Source organism: Cavia porcellus, unplaced genomic scaffold, assembly GCF_034190915.1.
Source record: "Cavia porcellus strain 051 isolate PalLab524CR breed Dunkin Hartley unplaced genomic scaffold, mCavPor4.1 scaffold_4, whole genome shotgun sequence".
Lineage (NCBI taxonomy): Eukaryota > Metazoa > Chordata > Mammalia > Rodentia > Caviidae > Cavia > Cavia porcellus.
In genome coordinates this window covers 94196602-94211400 of record NW_026947487.1, presented here as the reverse complement: position 1 = coordinate 94211400, position 14799 = coordinate 94196602, and the positions used below count along the sequence as shown (strand labels likewise).

General features: G+C 38.8%; 1 protein-coding gene across 2 annotated transcripts in view; it reads right to left on the bottom strand.

The window, feature by feature from the left end:
* LOC100730743 (cadherin-11-like) overlaps positions 1–14799 on the bottom strand; it is a 150139-nt gene that overhangs the window by 40960 nt on the left and 94380 nt on the right. Inside the window, exons 2-3 of one of the 2 annotated variants that reach the window (XM_023565996.2) lie at positions 6335–6733; positions 2179–2473 (exon numbers count right to left, since the gene is read on the bottom strand). In XM_023565996.2, coding sequence (XP_023421764.2) covers positions 2179–2473; positions 6335–6562 — 523 coding nt within the window. In that variant the 5' untranslated portion in view covers positions 6563–6733. The remainder of the gene's footprint in view (positions 1–2178; positions 2474–6334; positions 6734–14799) is intronic. The other variant, XM_063247442.1, reaches the window with a different exon arrangement.

Genomic DNA, 14799 nt, shown 5'->3' with positions numbered 1-14799 from the left:
AACCTCTGTGAACCAAAATTTCAGGAAACCTAGTAATTGGAGGAATATGCAATTTTTTTTTCTTTAAAAATTCCTTCTGTTCCTTGCTGGTCACAACTGACTAGTATCCGGAACATGGGAAATTGGTTTTCAGAGTGAAAAAAGAGGAGTTAGAAGGAAAGATTGGGCAATTATACAGTTTCTCTGTTCAAGGCATTATTTGGGACACACTCCATGTATGGAGTCCAGCATTATGTTTTTATTATTATGAATTTAGTAGCATGTTTGCCAGTATTTTCTACCAGTTGGCATTTCACATCCATTTATGTGGGGAAATTTGGTGTGAGATGTATAACATTAGACAATCTCTTTCACAAAGATATTTATTTCCAAAGTTAGCAATTTAAACCAACCATGAAAGCAATGAACTCAAGTTTTTTTTATGTGAAATTTTCTACAGAGAGGCAAGGTTCCATGTGGGAGGCAAGGTGGTCCACTTACACCTCTTCTAACTACCCTTTACAGTGTTGTCAGAACATTTGTGGGGGGTACACAAGCAAATCTCTTTTCAAATCAGTCTTCTCTAATTCACTGTTTCATACAAATGACACTTTTTGAACTCTTCCCACAAGCCAAGCCATATGCTAGGCAACAGAGATTTATAAAGGAGAATACCATTGGGGTATGGTAGGGAAATTACTAGTTTTATGCTTAATTTACTCCTAAAACTCTAAATGCTTTACAAATCTTCGTGTTTTGCATGTGTTTTTTAGCAATCCTCATAGTATATGCTAGCCTATTTTTGTAGATGACAAAATGAAAATGTAGAAAGTTACAGGAAGAGATCCAGGTCTATACAACTGGTTAAACGAATAGCAATGAGTCAGTGCTGATACTGTCCACAATACAGACTTTACTGTACTTTCCTGGTCCATAATAGAGAGCCTGAGTACTGTCTGTCAGCATCAAAGAACCCCCAGAGTGAGAATAGTGATGGTTCCCACAGAGTATCCTTTATGATGATTGGTTTCCCACCCTGACCCTCCACCCCAGTGTTCATTTCCTGGCACTACTGGCCTCATTTATTCAGATTTATTTGATACCTGTTGTTGCTCATTAGAATCTACGTGTGCGTATGCAGAAAGTAAAGGACAGGTAGGAAGAGGAGAAAGGAAGCAACTGGGAAACAACTCAGCCTGACTTTCACAGAATGTGAGAATTCTAAGAAGATACCATGTTCTGACACAGGGAAAGTACACGCAGAAGAGAAGGCCATAGCTAGCTTTCCTGAGCAGCCTTCTCATAGGCAGTGTTTACTTGTCTCATTTGTAGAATGGGTTACTTTTTCTCTGGTGAGTCTTAAATTAATTTGAGCTCATCTGATCAGATTCATTCCCTGATCACTGTGTGAAAGGCAAATGTCTTTCAATGAGGCACACTCCTCAAAAGACCACCCTGTATTCTAGAAACTCAAATGAAAGGTTTTGCCTGGTAAAGGGATGAGTTAAGGAAACCCTTCACAAACTAATATTTTCACAATGTAGTGTCTCTTCCAGTACAGTGCAAACACATACCTAATTCCCAATTAATAGGTGAGGGCATAGTGGTGTAGATATGTGTGCATTCTAGATCACTTAGAAGCAAAGATTACCCTGGAAAAATCAGAAAATTTGTTTCTGTCTTGAGATGCCATCTGTAAAATATGGCCTATTAGACTTAATCACAGCAAAAATTAAAACTGTGTGCATGAGTCACCAATTGGCACAATGTTTATCTGTGAGAAATATTACTGTTGCTCCTATTTATCAAGCACCAATATGTGCTACAACTATGTGCATGTTACTGCTAGACCTACAAAGCCAAGAATTATTATTCTCATGTTATGGAAAAAGAAACAAAGGTTAAGAGAATAGATTTCACTGGTTCAAAGTTACACAGCTAATAATACAAAACTCAGGGTTCCTGAAACCAATCAAATTATTTTTTTTCTACTCTTGTTCTTTTAAATAAGTTCAGACTTAAAATCCTTAAGCCCATTCTAAACATCTGTAATTTCATTTCTCCAAATGAACATTCTTTGCTGCTATGATGCCACTAAAGATAGAGCCTAAGTTCTATTTCCTGATTTGGGAAGACAGGCAGCAGCCCAAGCTCCCAGCAGCCGGGCTGGAAATAGAGCAGATCTTCCCACTTACGCACCCACATTGGACCTTTCAGGCACGTTGGCATAATAGATCTCATGTAGAAACTCCGGCGGGTTGTCATTAATGTCCTGGACCTTGACAATGAATGAGGAAGCCGGCTCCAGTGGTCGGTTCGTTTCCCTGTCCACTGCTTGACCCATCAGTGTATACTGAGCTTTTTCCTCTCGGTCCAGTGTCTTGATGGCGTGAATGTTCCCTGATTTGTCATCAATCACAAAAATGGTTCCAGCTCCTTCACCTGAGAGAATGTATTTAATCTTCCCATCACCAGTGTCAAGATCAGAATGAAGCTAGGGAAAGAGAAATCACGATTTGTTATCTCACCAGGCAGGAAGGCAACACAAAAACATGATGACTGTTGTAGTGTGTATGCACACACACACACACACACACACACACACACACACAGCTTAATAATTATTCAGAGCAAAACATGAGCATATTTTTAAATCTATACATGAAAAATTTATGCAGTGAGTCTTAACTTTCAGTTCTGTCATCCATTCTGTCATTTTGGCTGCTCAGAAGTCACCATTACTAGCTTCCTTGTGAATCATCTAAGCGACATCCTAGTCCATGCATAGTCTATTGAGCACCTCTCTACAGAGCCATATATATTCTAATTTTTACATACTAAAATGTCTTAAAGCACACATCATTCTGCACCTTGCCATTTCTCTTTAACAGTGAATTCAGATGTCCCTTTGGTATTATACATACAGATCTACCTCACCCATAGGCTGTATCTATTTCTTTTAGCAGTCCTCTCTAGAGGATACTTAGGCTGTTCCCAGGCTATGTTAATTGCAAACAAATTTAACTGATCACACCTGTCAAAAAGTCCAGCTATGCTGCATGCAGGGTCTAAAGATTTGGGGGTGTGATCTTCAAGGAAGAAGAGCTCATTGCAACCATAAAGCTAGGGTGGGTGGGATGGGTTCATGGACATGCAATTCCTCAGACCCTGGAAACTTTATATACCCTTATTCTTTTCCCGTCTTTGAAAAAGCCTGAAGACAGGATGTACTTCACTGAAGCCACACTTTTCAGGCCCCAGAAATCATTCAGGTCTCTTTATGATCAATCCTATGCCTTTTTGCCTGAACTCTGCTCTACTTTGGAACACAAAACTCTCCTAGAGACTTTGCCTGATTTTCCTGCAAGAGTGAGTTTTTTACTATCCTCCATGATCCAATTTCAATTTCTGCAACTGTCATATTAATCTGAATTCCTCACTATTATCTTTAGGGACAAGATAAGCAAGTCTTTCACCATTCTCATAACTTTCTGGAGCAGCAAAGTATAAAAAGCCCTCATTTCTACTTGCTACATGGGGAAACCCATTATAAAACAGACTAAGTAGTTTTATCTAAACAGCAATTAAAATAGTGAAAACAATAATGATTATTGTTATTAACTCCACTTAATAGTAAGATATAATTATGACTGTAATTAATTATTACTAAGAACACCAGTCCTAGCAAGCTTGCTGAGGGTTACAAAGCAAGATTGGACAAACTACTCTTAAAATTCTTGTATTATTACAACTTCCCAAGTGGTATCTAATTGATTTTTGGTGGTTCACTGAAACATTAAATACTTCAGCTTCGAAAGATATATGTATATATAAATTATATTTATTTATTTACCTTATAGGTTTCCCTTGGAGTAGGAAAACATTTTCAGACTTCAGTGCTTATAACAAGTCATGTCTTGTCCAGAAATTAAGACTGACACATTATGACTGTCACATTTCCTAAGAATAAGTTCATTTTGAGTGAGATATGAAGTTATTCGATGACCTACACTTAGACAGAATTACTCCAGCCTTCATACGGATTTTATCAATACAGGCTGGATTCTGTACCACAAATCTAAATCCTTCCCTGAAAGCTTAAGATTGGTTTTCTCAATTCCCTGCTTCAGGTCTCTGTGCAGTTGGAGTGAGTCCTGTGAATGAGGAGCAACTAATACATGGGAATACTTAGTCACTGAAAGCTTCTGGGAACTTCATCTATTAAATATGAATTTGGCTGTCTCATAGGAATTAAACAGATTCATTTCATGGTAAGTCAAATACATGAAAATTCTACAAAATATACTTCATGTATATATTTAACTTGGAGTTTGAAAGTCAAATATAAGGCCATGATTAGCTCAGTGGTACATTGCTTGTCTGGCAAGCATGAGGTTCTGAGTTCGATTCCCAGTAACTCACTCCCAAAAAGGAAGCTGAACATAAATTTCCTTTCTTTTCAATCCTTACAAAGATGAACTATATAACTGGAAATGGTGTTTATCAGGTTCCACACAAACAATGACCTGGGAAGCTATTGAGTGCTTTCTAGGCACCTGGATGCTGAAGCAGGCAGTTAATTCCTGAATCCGAGGATGGATAGCTAGCCACTCTAAACAGCACAGCATAAGACACACTGTGTTTTCTAGAAGAAACCTGGAATTGTATGCTCTGCCAAATTTTAGTTTTCTCAGGGAACCTTAAACTACTCAACTTTAATGTCGACAGGCAAATGATATTAGAGAACCACGTCAGCACTGTTTCCAAAGGATGACCTACAGATCCGGCCACTTTTCTTTTTCATCCAAGCTAAAATAAGACTTATTTTCTAATGTCTAACTTGTGACACCATATACTTTGAATGGTAAGGGTTTCCCTTCCCCCGTTTTGTCCTATGCTCCCTTCTAGTAGGCGTGACAGTTGCTAGGTCTGCAGAGATGACAAAATGGGTCCCCAGCTCCTGTCAGCTACTTAGCCATCCTAACAGCAGACATTACTCCCTGGTAAGAAAGCTTCAAAGCTGAAGATCTATTGTCTCAGAATAATGCATGCAAATCCCCACACATTACAAAGCCACCAACCTTTTCCCTGACTCAAGGTCTTTGTGTCCTCTCTGAGCATGTAGCCCATCTCCCCAACTTCACCAGTTCTGCCATTTATTCCTCTGCTTTTTGGCTTTGCAGGACAGTATCCATATCTTCCAGTTAAGGTATAAATGAATAAAATTCTTTTGGTACATCTTTGCGAGAAGATGTGTTTTCAACCCTAAACAGTACTGTTGAGGCTATGATGAGCCTTCTCTCAGTATGTTCAAGTCCTGCTGTCATATTAAGGGAAACTAAGATAAATGTGTTTGAATCCATGGGATCAGAAATAGGCATATCATCTCTCCTCTCATTTCCACCTTTACTGAATGGGTCTTACTCTTTCTTTAGATCACTAGTTATTATTTTGTTAGCCATGACACCTTCCTTCATGTCTCCTAAATGTTACCATACAAATTCATAATCATGTACAGTGCATTGCATTATCCTCTCTCTCACTTTAGTTTTTCTTTTATGACTTCATAGGTAATTCCTTTTCCCTATATTTTGAGCTTCTTTGTCACCATCTCCCTAGTTGTACACCTGAGGGTAGTAGGGTTTCATTTCTTAGTTAATCTCAATATCACCTGAAACATAGATCTGTGCTTTACCACAAACAATAATGGGAAGCAATTTCCCCAGTGTGCCTTGAATTCTATACACTTGCATTATTTTTGAGCAGGCTACACAAAAAATGCTTAACTCGATCAGTGCTGAACATCTGGAGTCATTCTACCAAGGTTTTACCATCCCTAGAGCAAAAAGGATAAATGTACACCTATTCTTATTAGAGAATAAGCCAACTACTAAAGCAAATGGGATAAAATCATATATATGATGCAATGTGTCTTGAGATCTAGTGAAGAAGATAGACAAATAAAAACCTATGCATGACACAAAAGAGAATGCTGTGACACAAAGAATACCAAAGGCTTTGAGAAGGGGGGCATCCATTTGACCGTTAAATTATGGTCTGAGGAAAGCCTCTATGTGGAAAATGATTAAACTATGATCATTCTCATTTCAGAAGACTATTAAGCAGCTACTACAAGTGTGTTTTTATGGTATAACATTAATTTGAAAATAGAAACATTGGTAAGTGTATGAATCTGGGAGACAGTGATTAGAAGGATGTATACAGACTGATGTTGGGTCATACTCATGACAGATCACTGGTGTTTTCCTGTTAGTTCTTTTCACTTCTAGTGTCCAAATTCCACTTCTTTCAAGGTGGAGGAACATAGATGGGTACTGAATGAAAGCAACCTTACCCTGCCCACAAGCACGGGGTCAGGCCCGGTATACTCCTCTATCACGAAGAACTGGTTCCAGACCCAACCTCTCTTAGAGCGCTGCAACACCTGCCCTTCCTTGCCTCTCTCGTGGTGCCCATGGAATGAGGGGTGCAGGTGGCTTCGTCGCTCCAGGGCGAATGCCTGGCTGTGGCACAGCATGCTCAGGCACACCAGGGCGGCTTGTAAACAGTAGTTCTCCTTCATTTTTGGTTATGTGGTAGGCACAAGGGAATGCAGCGTCACCCCTTCCACCAACCAAGTGGCAGTCTTTCTGACGATGGCCTACCAGATGTGTCAAGCAGACCTCTTTTTGAACAGAATGTCTTTGCTTTCTGAGCACATCACGTCAGGGATACCCACTTCCCCAGTCAGCTTCTGCAAGCAGAGAGAGAGAATCGATTAGCTGCAGGCTTCATCATCACTTCATTACCAGTTAGCAAACATCAAGTGTGAGCAGTAGTTTTACCACTTGCCAGGGCTGGATAAGTTTACTTCTTTGAGCTCATCTTGCTCATTTATGAAATGGAGAAAGGAACAGCATTGCAAGCCTGGCACAGAGAATAATGCCTATAAGTCACTTGGCATATTGCCTGGTGCCATAGACTCAGTCACTAAGAGAACCTTCTGCAGTGAACTGTTACTATAATTGGTCATAACCATGCCTGATTATGTTCTAGAAATAAACTTAGACCACTGTGGAAGCCCAGGAAAAAACATAAGTGCACCCTGGTATAGCAGAGGCTAAGTAGACAGGAGAGATTTCCTAAGGAGGGAGGGAATGACTGTTCTCAGTACTGAATGGACACCATGCAGAGGGGATAGCATAACCCAAAACCTAGAGATGGTTAAAAAAAAAGATAGCATTGTTACAATGTATAGAGTGTCAATGGACACTGTGAGAGAAAGGAGGTTGAGCGAGATCCCAATGAACTACAATGTCACTAAACCATTCTGTTAGAGAAATCATAAAGCAATAATTAACTCATTCTTGTGTCAATTAGGAGTATGATGATCAATAAAGCTACAGCATAAAGACAATGGGCATGATTTGCCTGTCTGGTCAGAGGAGCATCCAAGCAATCAATACCCTATTTTACTAAGCAGCCTTACAAAGTATACAGTATAAGCTCTCTCTAAGCAAGAAAAGAAAAATAAATCAAGATGCCATGCAATTAGCCCAAAAAATCTTGTTTCCAATATCCAACTATCATGCAGCTGCCCCTATATGGCAAGGATAAGCCATTTATTCCTTGCTGCAAGTTTCTACAATCTTTAAAGTCCCTTCTATCCGCTCCCTCCGGGACTCTAATTTTTCTCTCCATTTCTCTTTCTTCGCTATATGTAATGTTCCTGGTGCTGGAAACTTAATTTTCCTCTTAGGATCTTCTTTTGTTATTTCCTTCTCTTAGAGGTCCACAGTTTGTTTTTGAAGAGCATGATCGGACTAAGCAGTGCCATCCAGACGCCAGTCACTAACCCAGCTCCCAGAGTGAGGTTACCTCAGCATCACCCTCTAACACCACCATTGGAGTGATCTCAGAACATAGTTGTGCATGGAAGACAATACACTGTTACTGACAATGACCCTTCATTTTAGCACTGGTGGCTTCAAGGGGACAGGTGAACTCATTGAGCACTTTAGGAATAGTGCTGAAGCATAGTTTTTGACTTCTGGTTTGGATGAAGCAGGGTGAGAGCACAGTCTTGGTATAGTGGAAGGTAACTAGACTTGGAGATAAGATTGACCTTGGTCGGAATACCACTTGTATGTCTTATGATCTAAGTGACTTTGTGCATCCCACTGAATCACTGTGGGTCTGTGTGGTGTTCTGTGAGAAATGAGGACAACATAAACTTCTGTAGAGCGGGGAACAAGGCATGAGCTGGGTGTCTTTTTCTTTTCCCAGAGTACCACAGTCAAAGTCTTCAGGTCTCAGCAAAGGTGACCTGGCTTTGCAAACAGAGATGCCCAAAAGAGGACGATAACGTACTTTCTCCAAGAAAGAAATTGCGGAACAGAGTTACACAAGATTCTACAGCCATAGGGCCTTAGTGGTCTGGGAAATAAGGGCATTAGAGGAATTCTTGGTTGCTGGTGCTGACCCTTTTGTTTCTGGGGGCATAGCCTCTGTCAACCCAAACCTTTCTGTTTTTCTTATAATATGGCAATCTGTTACCTAGGGAGGCTGCAAAGTATTATTAATTTTAGGTGTCCACGGCTCTGCTCAGTAACACTTTGTGACAGTAGTTTCTTTTCAAAGAATAGCAGTTTAAAATTTCAGCATTTGCTGTACAGAGAGACACTCTGGGGTGGTAAAGCTGTAGGAGAGGAAGAGGAGCCTTGGAAAGCAGTGTCATCATTTAACAGCTTCACCTTCAAACTCAGCTTTTTAATAATACATCAAAAGGTGTTTTTAGCAAGCAAAGCAGACTTCATGGAATTAGCACAGAGAGGGCCCCAGGGTAGAAGAGATCCTAAAATGAGGCAATGGGGAACAACAAGAAGCTCTCTTGGTAAAGACTTGGTCAGGACCCTGCCAAAAACATGTCACAGAACTTGTTCATTTCCCTCTGTCCCTTCCTCTGCAAAATGAAGCTACTGAGTAGAAGGTTCTGCAAGCACTTCTGGCCTCACATTCATGGTTAGTGTTCTGATAAGAGATTAGGAGGCATTTCTTTTCATTTACATTCTATCTTTTTTTTTGGGGGGGGGGCGTTGTGGTTGTGGTGGTACAGGGGACTGAGGTAAAGGCCTTTGCCCTAAGCTATATCCACAGTCCTTTCTATAGGTGTTTTTTTTTTTTTTTTTTTTTTTTTTTTGATACAAGGCCTGATAAGTAGCTAAATTGCCCAAACTATTCTCCTGCCTCATCCTCACAGAGTTCTGGCATTACAGGTTACACACACCAGCATACCAGGCCATTCATAAATCTGATTGTATGATTTAAACCACATACGATTAGTTCACAGTGAAGGCTGAATCAATGGAAACTCTAGAAGAAACAAGAGAAAGGAAAGAGCAGATAGGACAGCAAGATTTCTGTCCATTTTGTACCATGACAAGTATTAAGTGTTCATTTGCATGGTAATAAATTATTCCTGCATATAAACTGTGAAGTGCATTTGAGAGAAAAGGTTTAATTAAAGTTGATATTTCTGCACTTCTTCCTACTGGCTGCCATTTTGCTGTAAAACACAATTATTTCTGATACTAAAGTGTTGAAACTAGATGACAACTTTTCCCTTGTATAAAATATTCAAGCTTCATACTAATGAATTTATGTGTTTCCCTATGACCAATAAGCAGCAAACCTCATCCTTTCTTAAAAAAAATAAATTGATCTATTTTTATTATGTTGGAATTAATAGTAATGCCAAGTTGCCTTTAAAAGCAATTAATCAGACTTATTTTAAGTGATTATAAAATGCATGCAATATAAGTTATTTTCATGATTAGTCTTAGTTTTCTGCAAGATAAATTTTAAGATTTTTGTTTATTCACTTTCAGAATGAAAATCTATTTAGCAAAATATTTTTTCTAAGAACTTGACAAATATTAACTCTTCTATTGATTTCTGTAAGAACTTTATAAATGAGTATCTTGGATCTTCTTGCTTTAAATAAAGAAACTTAGCCCTAGATCAATTAAGCAGCTTGTGCTAGGTGAGGCTTCAGTAATGGCAATATTCAAACTGGTGCTATCTGCTCTATAACTACTCTATCAACTATTCTAAACCAGTGAACAGACAATACCATTTTACGATAGTAGCTTGTTTCTGAAGTGCGTGAGGAAATGATATAGGCACAGTGATAAAAAGGGCAACCAACGGTGAGCTGCCTGAATGTGGGACATAAGTCATCACTGAAATTTAATGCATACCAATAATATGGCTATGATGAAAATATTAGTAATGGCATTTATCAGATATTATCTGTCTAATATTTTTGTAAGGGCTTTCCATGAGATGAGTCAATTTATCATTACAATACCCCCCCCCAATGGTGGTACTGTTATTTCCACTATACAGGAAAACAGTTTGTGGTGTACCAAAATTAGGTAACTTGCCCAAAGTTAAAGAGCCCAGCAAGTGAAGTAGCTAAGACTGAGTCTTCATGCTGGATTCTGGTTCTGTATTTCTGTCTCTGAAATTCTACTCAGTATTGCCTTCCTAAAAGAGGGTAGAAGATATCTTTCATGATAATTTAAGTTTTACCATGTGATGGGGGAGTGATCCACCTGCCAAATTATTAAGCTAACTAGAAAGAGAAAACATTTCATAGTAATGGCCAAAGCAAAGATTAACAATTCACAGTCCACCAACAATACAGTAAAACCATGTTTTCATCTATATATTTTATGGAAGTCAATCTTTGTATTTTATTGTCAAATCCCTATTTCAGAATTTCTAATTTTATAGGTTAAAATGATGTATTCAAGGAGCTTTTCTTCACTTTTGTTTTAAAAAAAATAGTTCTAGGATTTAGAGAACAGATTGCTGTGCTCAGGGCTAGAGGTTTTGCAGGAATCACACATGAAAATTAATGAGAGACTGCCCTCCTAAGAAGACCTTGATGTTGGTAATAATTGGGGAAATATATCAATTTTAATTAGTTTTAATAAAGATCCCCAAGGTAGTTCTTCCACAATTCTCCATTACAGCACTTTCCAGCAGTATGCCAAGATGCCTAAGTATTTAGATTCTACTGAAACGTATATGAGTACTTTATTTTATGATAGGAGCACATTGCCAAGAGGGAAAAATAAATGTTGTTGAAAGTCACAGGAGTAATAACATGACAGGAAAATGGATTTGCAAACCCACCAGCTCTACATGGAAGGCTCACCTCTCTATCTTGAGAGCAGATAGCCTGTCATAGGCTACTGTGCCTTGAGAATAAAACTTTCTTGCTACACCTGTCTTTGTCTCTGTGAAAGAAAATTACAAATACGGGTGTTTAAGTATAATTGGACTCCTGCTGAAAATTGTTGTTGGGTAGAGACAGAAAGACAAAAGCACTTAGCAAAAAGCAAGCAGATTTGATTTTTCAGCTTTCTTCTCCCTGCAGAGTTAGAAGGATCAGACAGACTGACCCATTCTTTTTATTTCCAGGTAGCTAATTTACAGCTAAAGACAAGTTATCATTACATTAAGAATATGACACAGGCCCACACCAGAACTCAAAATCCTATTCTGTATCTGTGATGTGCCTTTGTTGGTGAGCTCAGGGACTCTGGTCTTCCCTACAGCCAACACAACTTTGTAACCAATTGGATTCTATTATGCAAATTTATTCAAGTGTATTTTATTCCCATTCAGATCTCATCACTCAGCACTGAGCTGGTTTCCCATTTCAAGTCAAATCACAGAAATTATGCTTTGGCTGTGAAAATCATAGGGAAAAGACAGAGGAAGTATCACAAGAATTACTGAATCACAAGTCTGCACCCATGATTTCTACACTTGGAGCAAGGAATAAGCTTTGAGTAATTACTTCTTTCAGGAACAAAATATATATATAATGGGAACTGCAAAAAGGTTATTGTTATACTAAGATGCTGAAAAATTAAAATAATTGATTAAAAGATAATTAGCAAAATAGTTACTTAAAAAGATAGTTTTTAGCAATATTGTCATTCTGTATTGAGCCTGTTACCCTAGTAACCAAGCACCAACCACATAGTTATAACTTAACTGACCACATCGTTATGCTGTTCTGTAATGTGCCCCCCCACACCTCATTAGTAGCCTATTTGCTATGTCAACTTTTGTTCCCCTTGTAAGAGACAAATGATGCTGTGTCAATCATTGTTCCCTTTATGAGAGACAAATGTTCTTGGAATTGGTAGACCAAGGGCTATGAATTGGCTCACCACCCACTGTGAAATGCCTCTTACCTCAAGCAAAGGGGAACAAAGGCCTACCTTGTTTCTGTTTCTCATCACTATGTACTTAATGATCAATGAGTTAATTATAAATGAACTATACAAATCAGTCAAAGTTCTAACTCAGTTGCACAGCTTTGCAAATTCCATCTGCACTGTGTCACTGGGCCAGCTAAAATAAAAATGCTTCTTCCTAAAAGATGATGTCTTTTAGCCCCATCTTTTCCATCTCAGGGGTTTTGTCCCATTTTTCATCTCAGGGGCCTTTTTGGGGAAGTACAACACTTGGGGGCTCGTCCGGGATTACACAGGGACCCCCTCCCCACATTTTTTCACAGATAGATTGGCTTGAACCATTTGTAAGTATTTGGATCTTTGTTCTTTGTAATTTGAGTGCACATGTTTGAAGTTGTAGATGAGCTTGGCTGGCTCCTTCTGCACCAGAGCAGGACACCCTCTGGGAAAGGGCTTCTAGCCCATTTGTGATTTGGGATTTTTTATACATTTGGTTTTGTGCTTGGTATATTTTTACTGTGGAGCCATTTGTTCCTTTGAATTTGCTACCTTAGTACTAACATTCAAATTTCTTTTTATTTCTCTTAAACTTCTGTTGCAGGTTCCATGTGGCTTACTGGACTTAAGGGTCATAATGAAAATTTATTTCCCTTTAGGTCACCAAACTGTGGACAGAAAAACCTTTGTTTATGTCTTTAATGTTGGTCTTGTCTTTTGTGGTGCCTTGTTTAATGTTTTAGTCCTCAACTGATTATGTACAACCTTGGCATGCCTTTAAAAGTATTTTTATGGTTACCAAGTAAAGCCAGGTCATACTGTTATTGAGCCAACTTAAAAAGTTAGTTTTTAAAGTGTAACATTTTAAGTTGATAAAAAAGACATAAAATGTTTTTTTTTTTTTTTTTTTTTTTTTTTTTTTTGCCTTTTTCCATTTTCTCGGTACTGGGGATCGAACTCATGACTGCCTGCTTTCGAGGCAGGCGCTTATGCTGCTGAGCTAAATCCCCAGCCCCTGACATAAAATGTTTTAATACATTTCAGACTACTAAGAAAGTCACTTCAAGGATTTTGTTAAAAGTTTTAATGTTGTCTAAAAAGCTAGAGATAAAGTAATTGACTGGTAATAAGTAAGAAACAGAAAAACAAGTGTGTTCAGAATTTGACGGAATTGGATCAGTAAACCTTTACTGCAAAATCTTCCATTAAAATGAGATTATATTCTAAAAAGGGGAGGACAAACTGGAGCCCTTTGTCATCCCAAGTTTATATAATGGTAAAAAGTCAGTGTTGACCATGTATAAAATATATTTACCAATAAAAATAAGAATTAAAAAGAAGTGTAATTCTCAGTCCCATCTGAACTAGGAGCCATCAGCACTCAGAATTGTTGGACTCCTCCTCCTCACGCTCCTTTTTCTAAGGACCCTCAGGGCCTTATTTCTTTTTTGGAATTTGTCTTCTCCATTCATCACCCCACTTGGGACAACTGCCAGCAGATTCTGCAGGTTTTGTTTACAGTAGAAGAGAAAAAAAAAAAGCATTTATGCTGCTGGATAAAAAGCAGTGTGCATTCTAAATAAAAACCTGTCCTCTGATCCTGAATGCGGGAACCATGTTATCCCTTTGTCCTGCCCCTATTGAACAACCAGAGGTAAGTAGTCTCTCGTTCAGTATCACCAGTTGTTCTCAGAAGCCTTTAAGGGCTGCCAGAAAACCCACAAATTTGTCCAAGGTAGCAGAGGTGAGACAATTGGATGATGAGTCCCCCCTGGGGGTTTCTGAAGACATTGCTAGAGTCATATTACATTTGTACACCCTGTAGATCCAGTAGCACCTAAAAAAGGCAAGGGCCATTAATAATGCTTTTGTAACTTTTGGGCCCCTGATATTAAGTGAAAATTGCAAAGGCTTGAGAGATTTGAGAAAATGCCCCTCAGTTAGTTATTAGAGTTTGCTTAAAACTGACTCTTTCCTCCCAGCTGATGCAAGCCATTCAACAGATTCCAGTTACTGTGACTAGAAGCAAATGTAAAAATTTCTGATAGGATATTGCCTGCTTCAAATTACAGACTCAGGAGACCAGGCTTTTAAGCAATTGAAATCAGCCTTAACAGAAACTCCAGTTCTGGCTCTGCCAAAGTTGCAAAAACCTCTTTCCCTCTATGTTGATAAAAAGCAAGGAATAGCAAAAGTAGTACTGACCCAGAGTTGAGGACCACGGAAAAGGCCTGTTGCCTATCTTTCCAAGAGCTTGATAATGTGGCAGCCCAATGGCCGCCTTGCCTGCAGATGATTGCCATGGTGGCCCTCCAGGTAAAATTGGCCCAAATGGTGACATTTGGACAAAAACTTTTAATTATCCCCTCTCATTCACTGGAGACTCTCATCAAAGATCCCTCAGACTGATGGCTGAGTCGTGCACTATCAGGCATTACTTCTGGATCTGACTACCATCAGTTTCAAGGGGACAGTGCCTTTAAACCCAGAGATACTCTGCTGCTTGATGATGTACCCTCCTTGCCTCTCTGATCATTTCATGGGA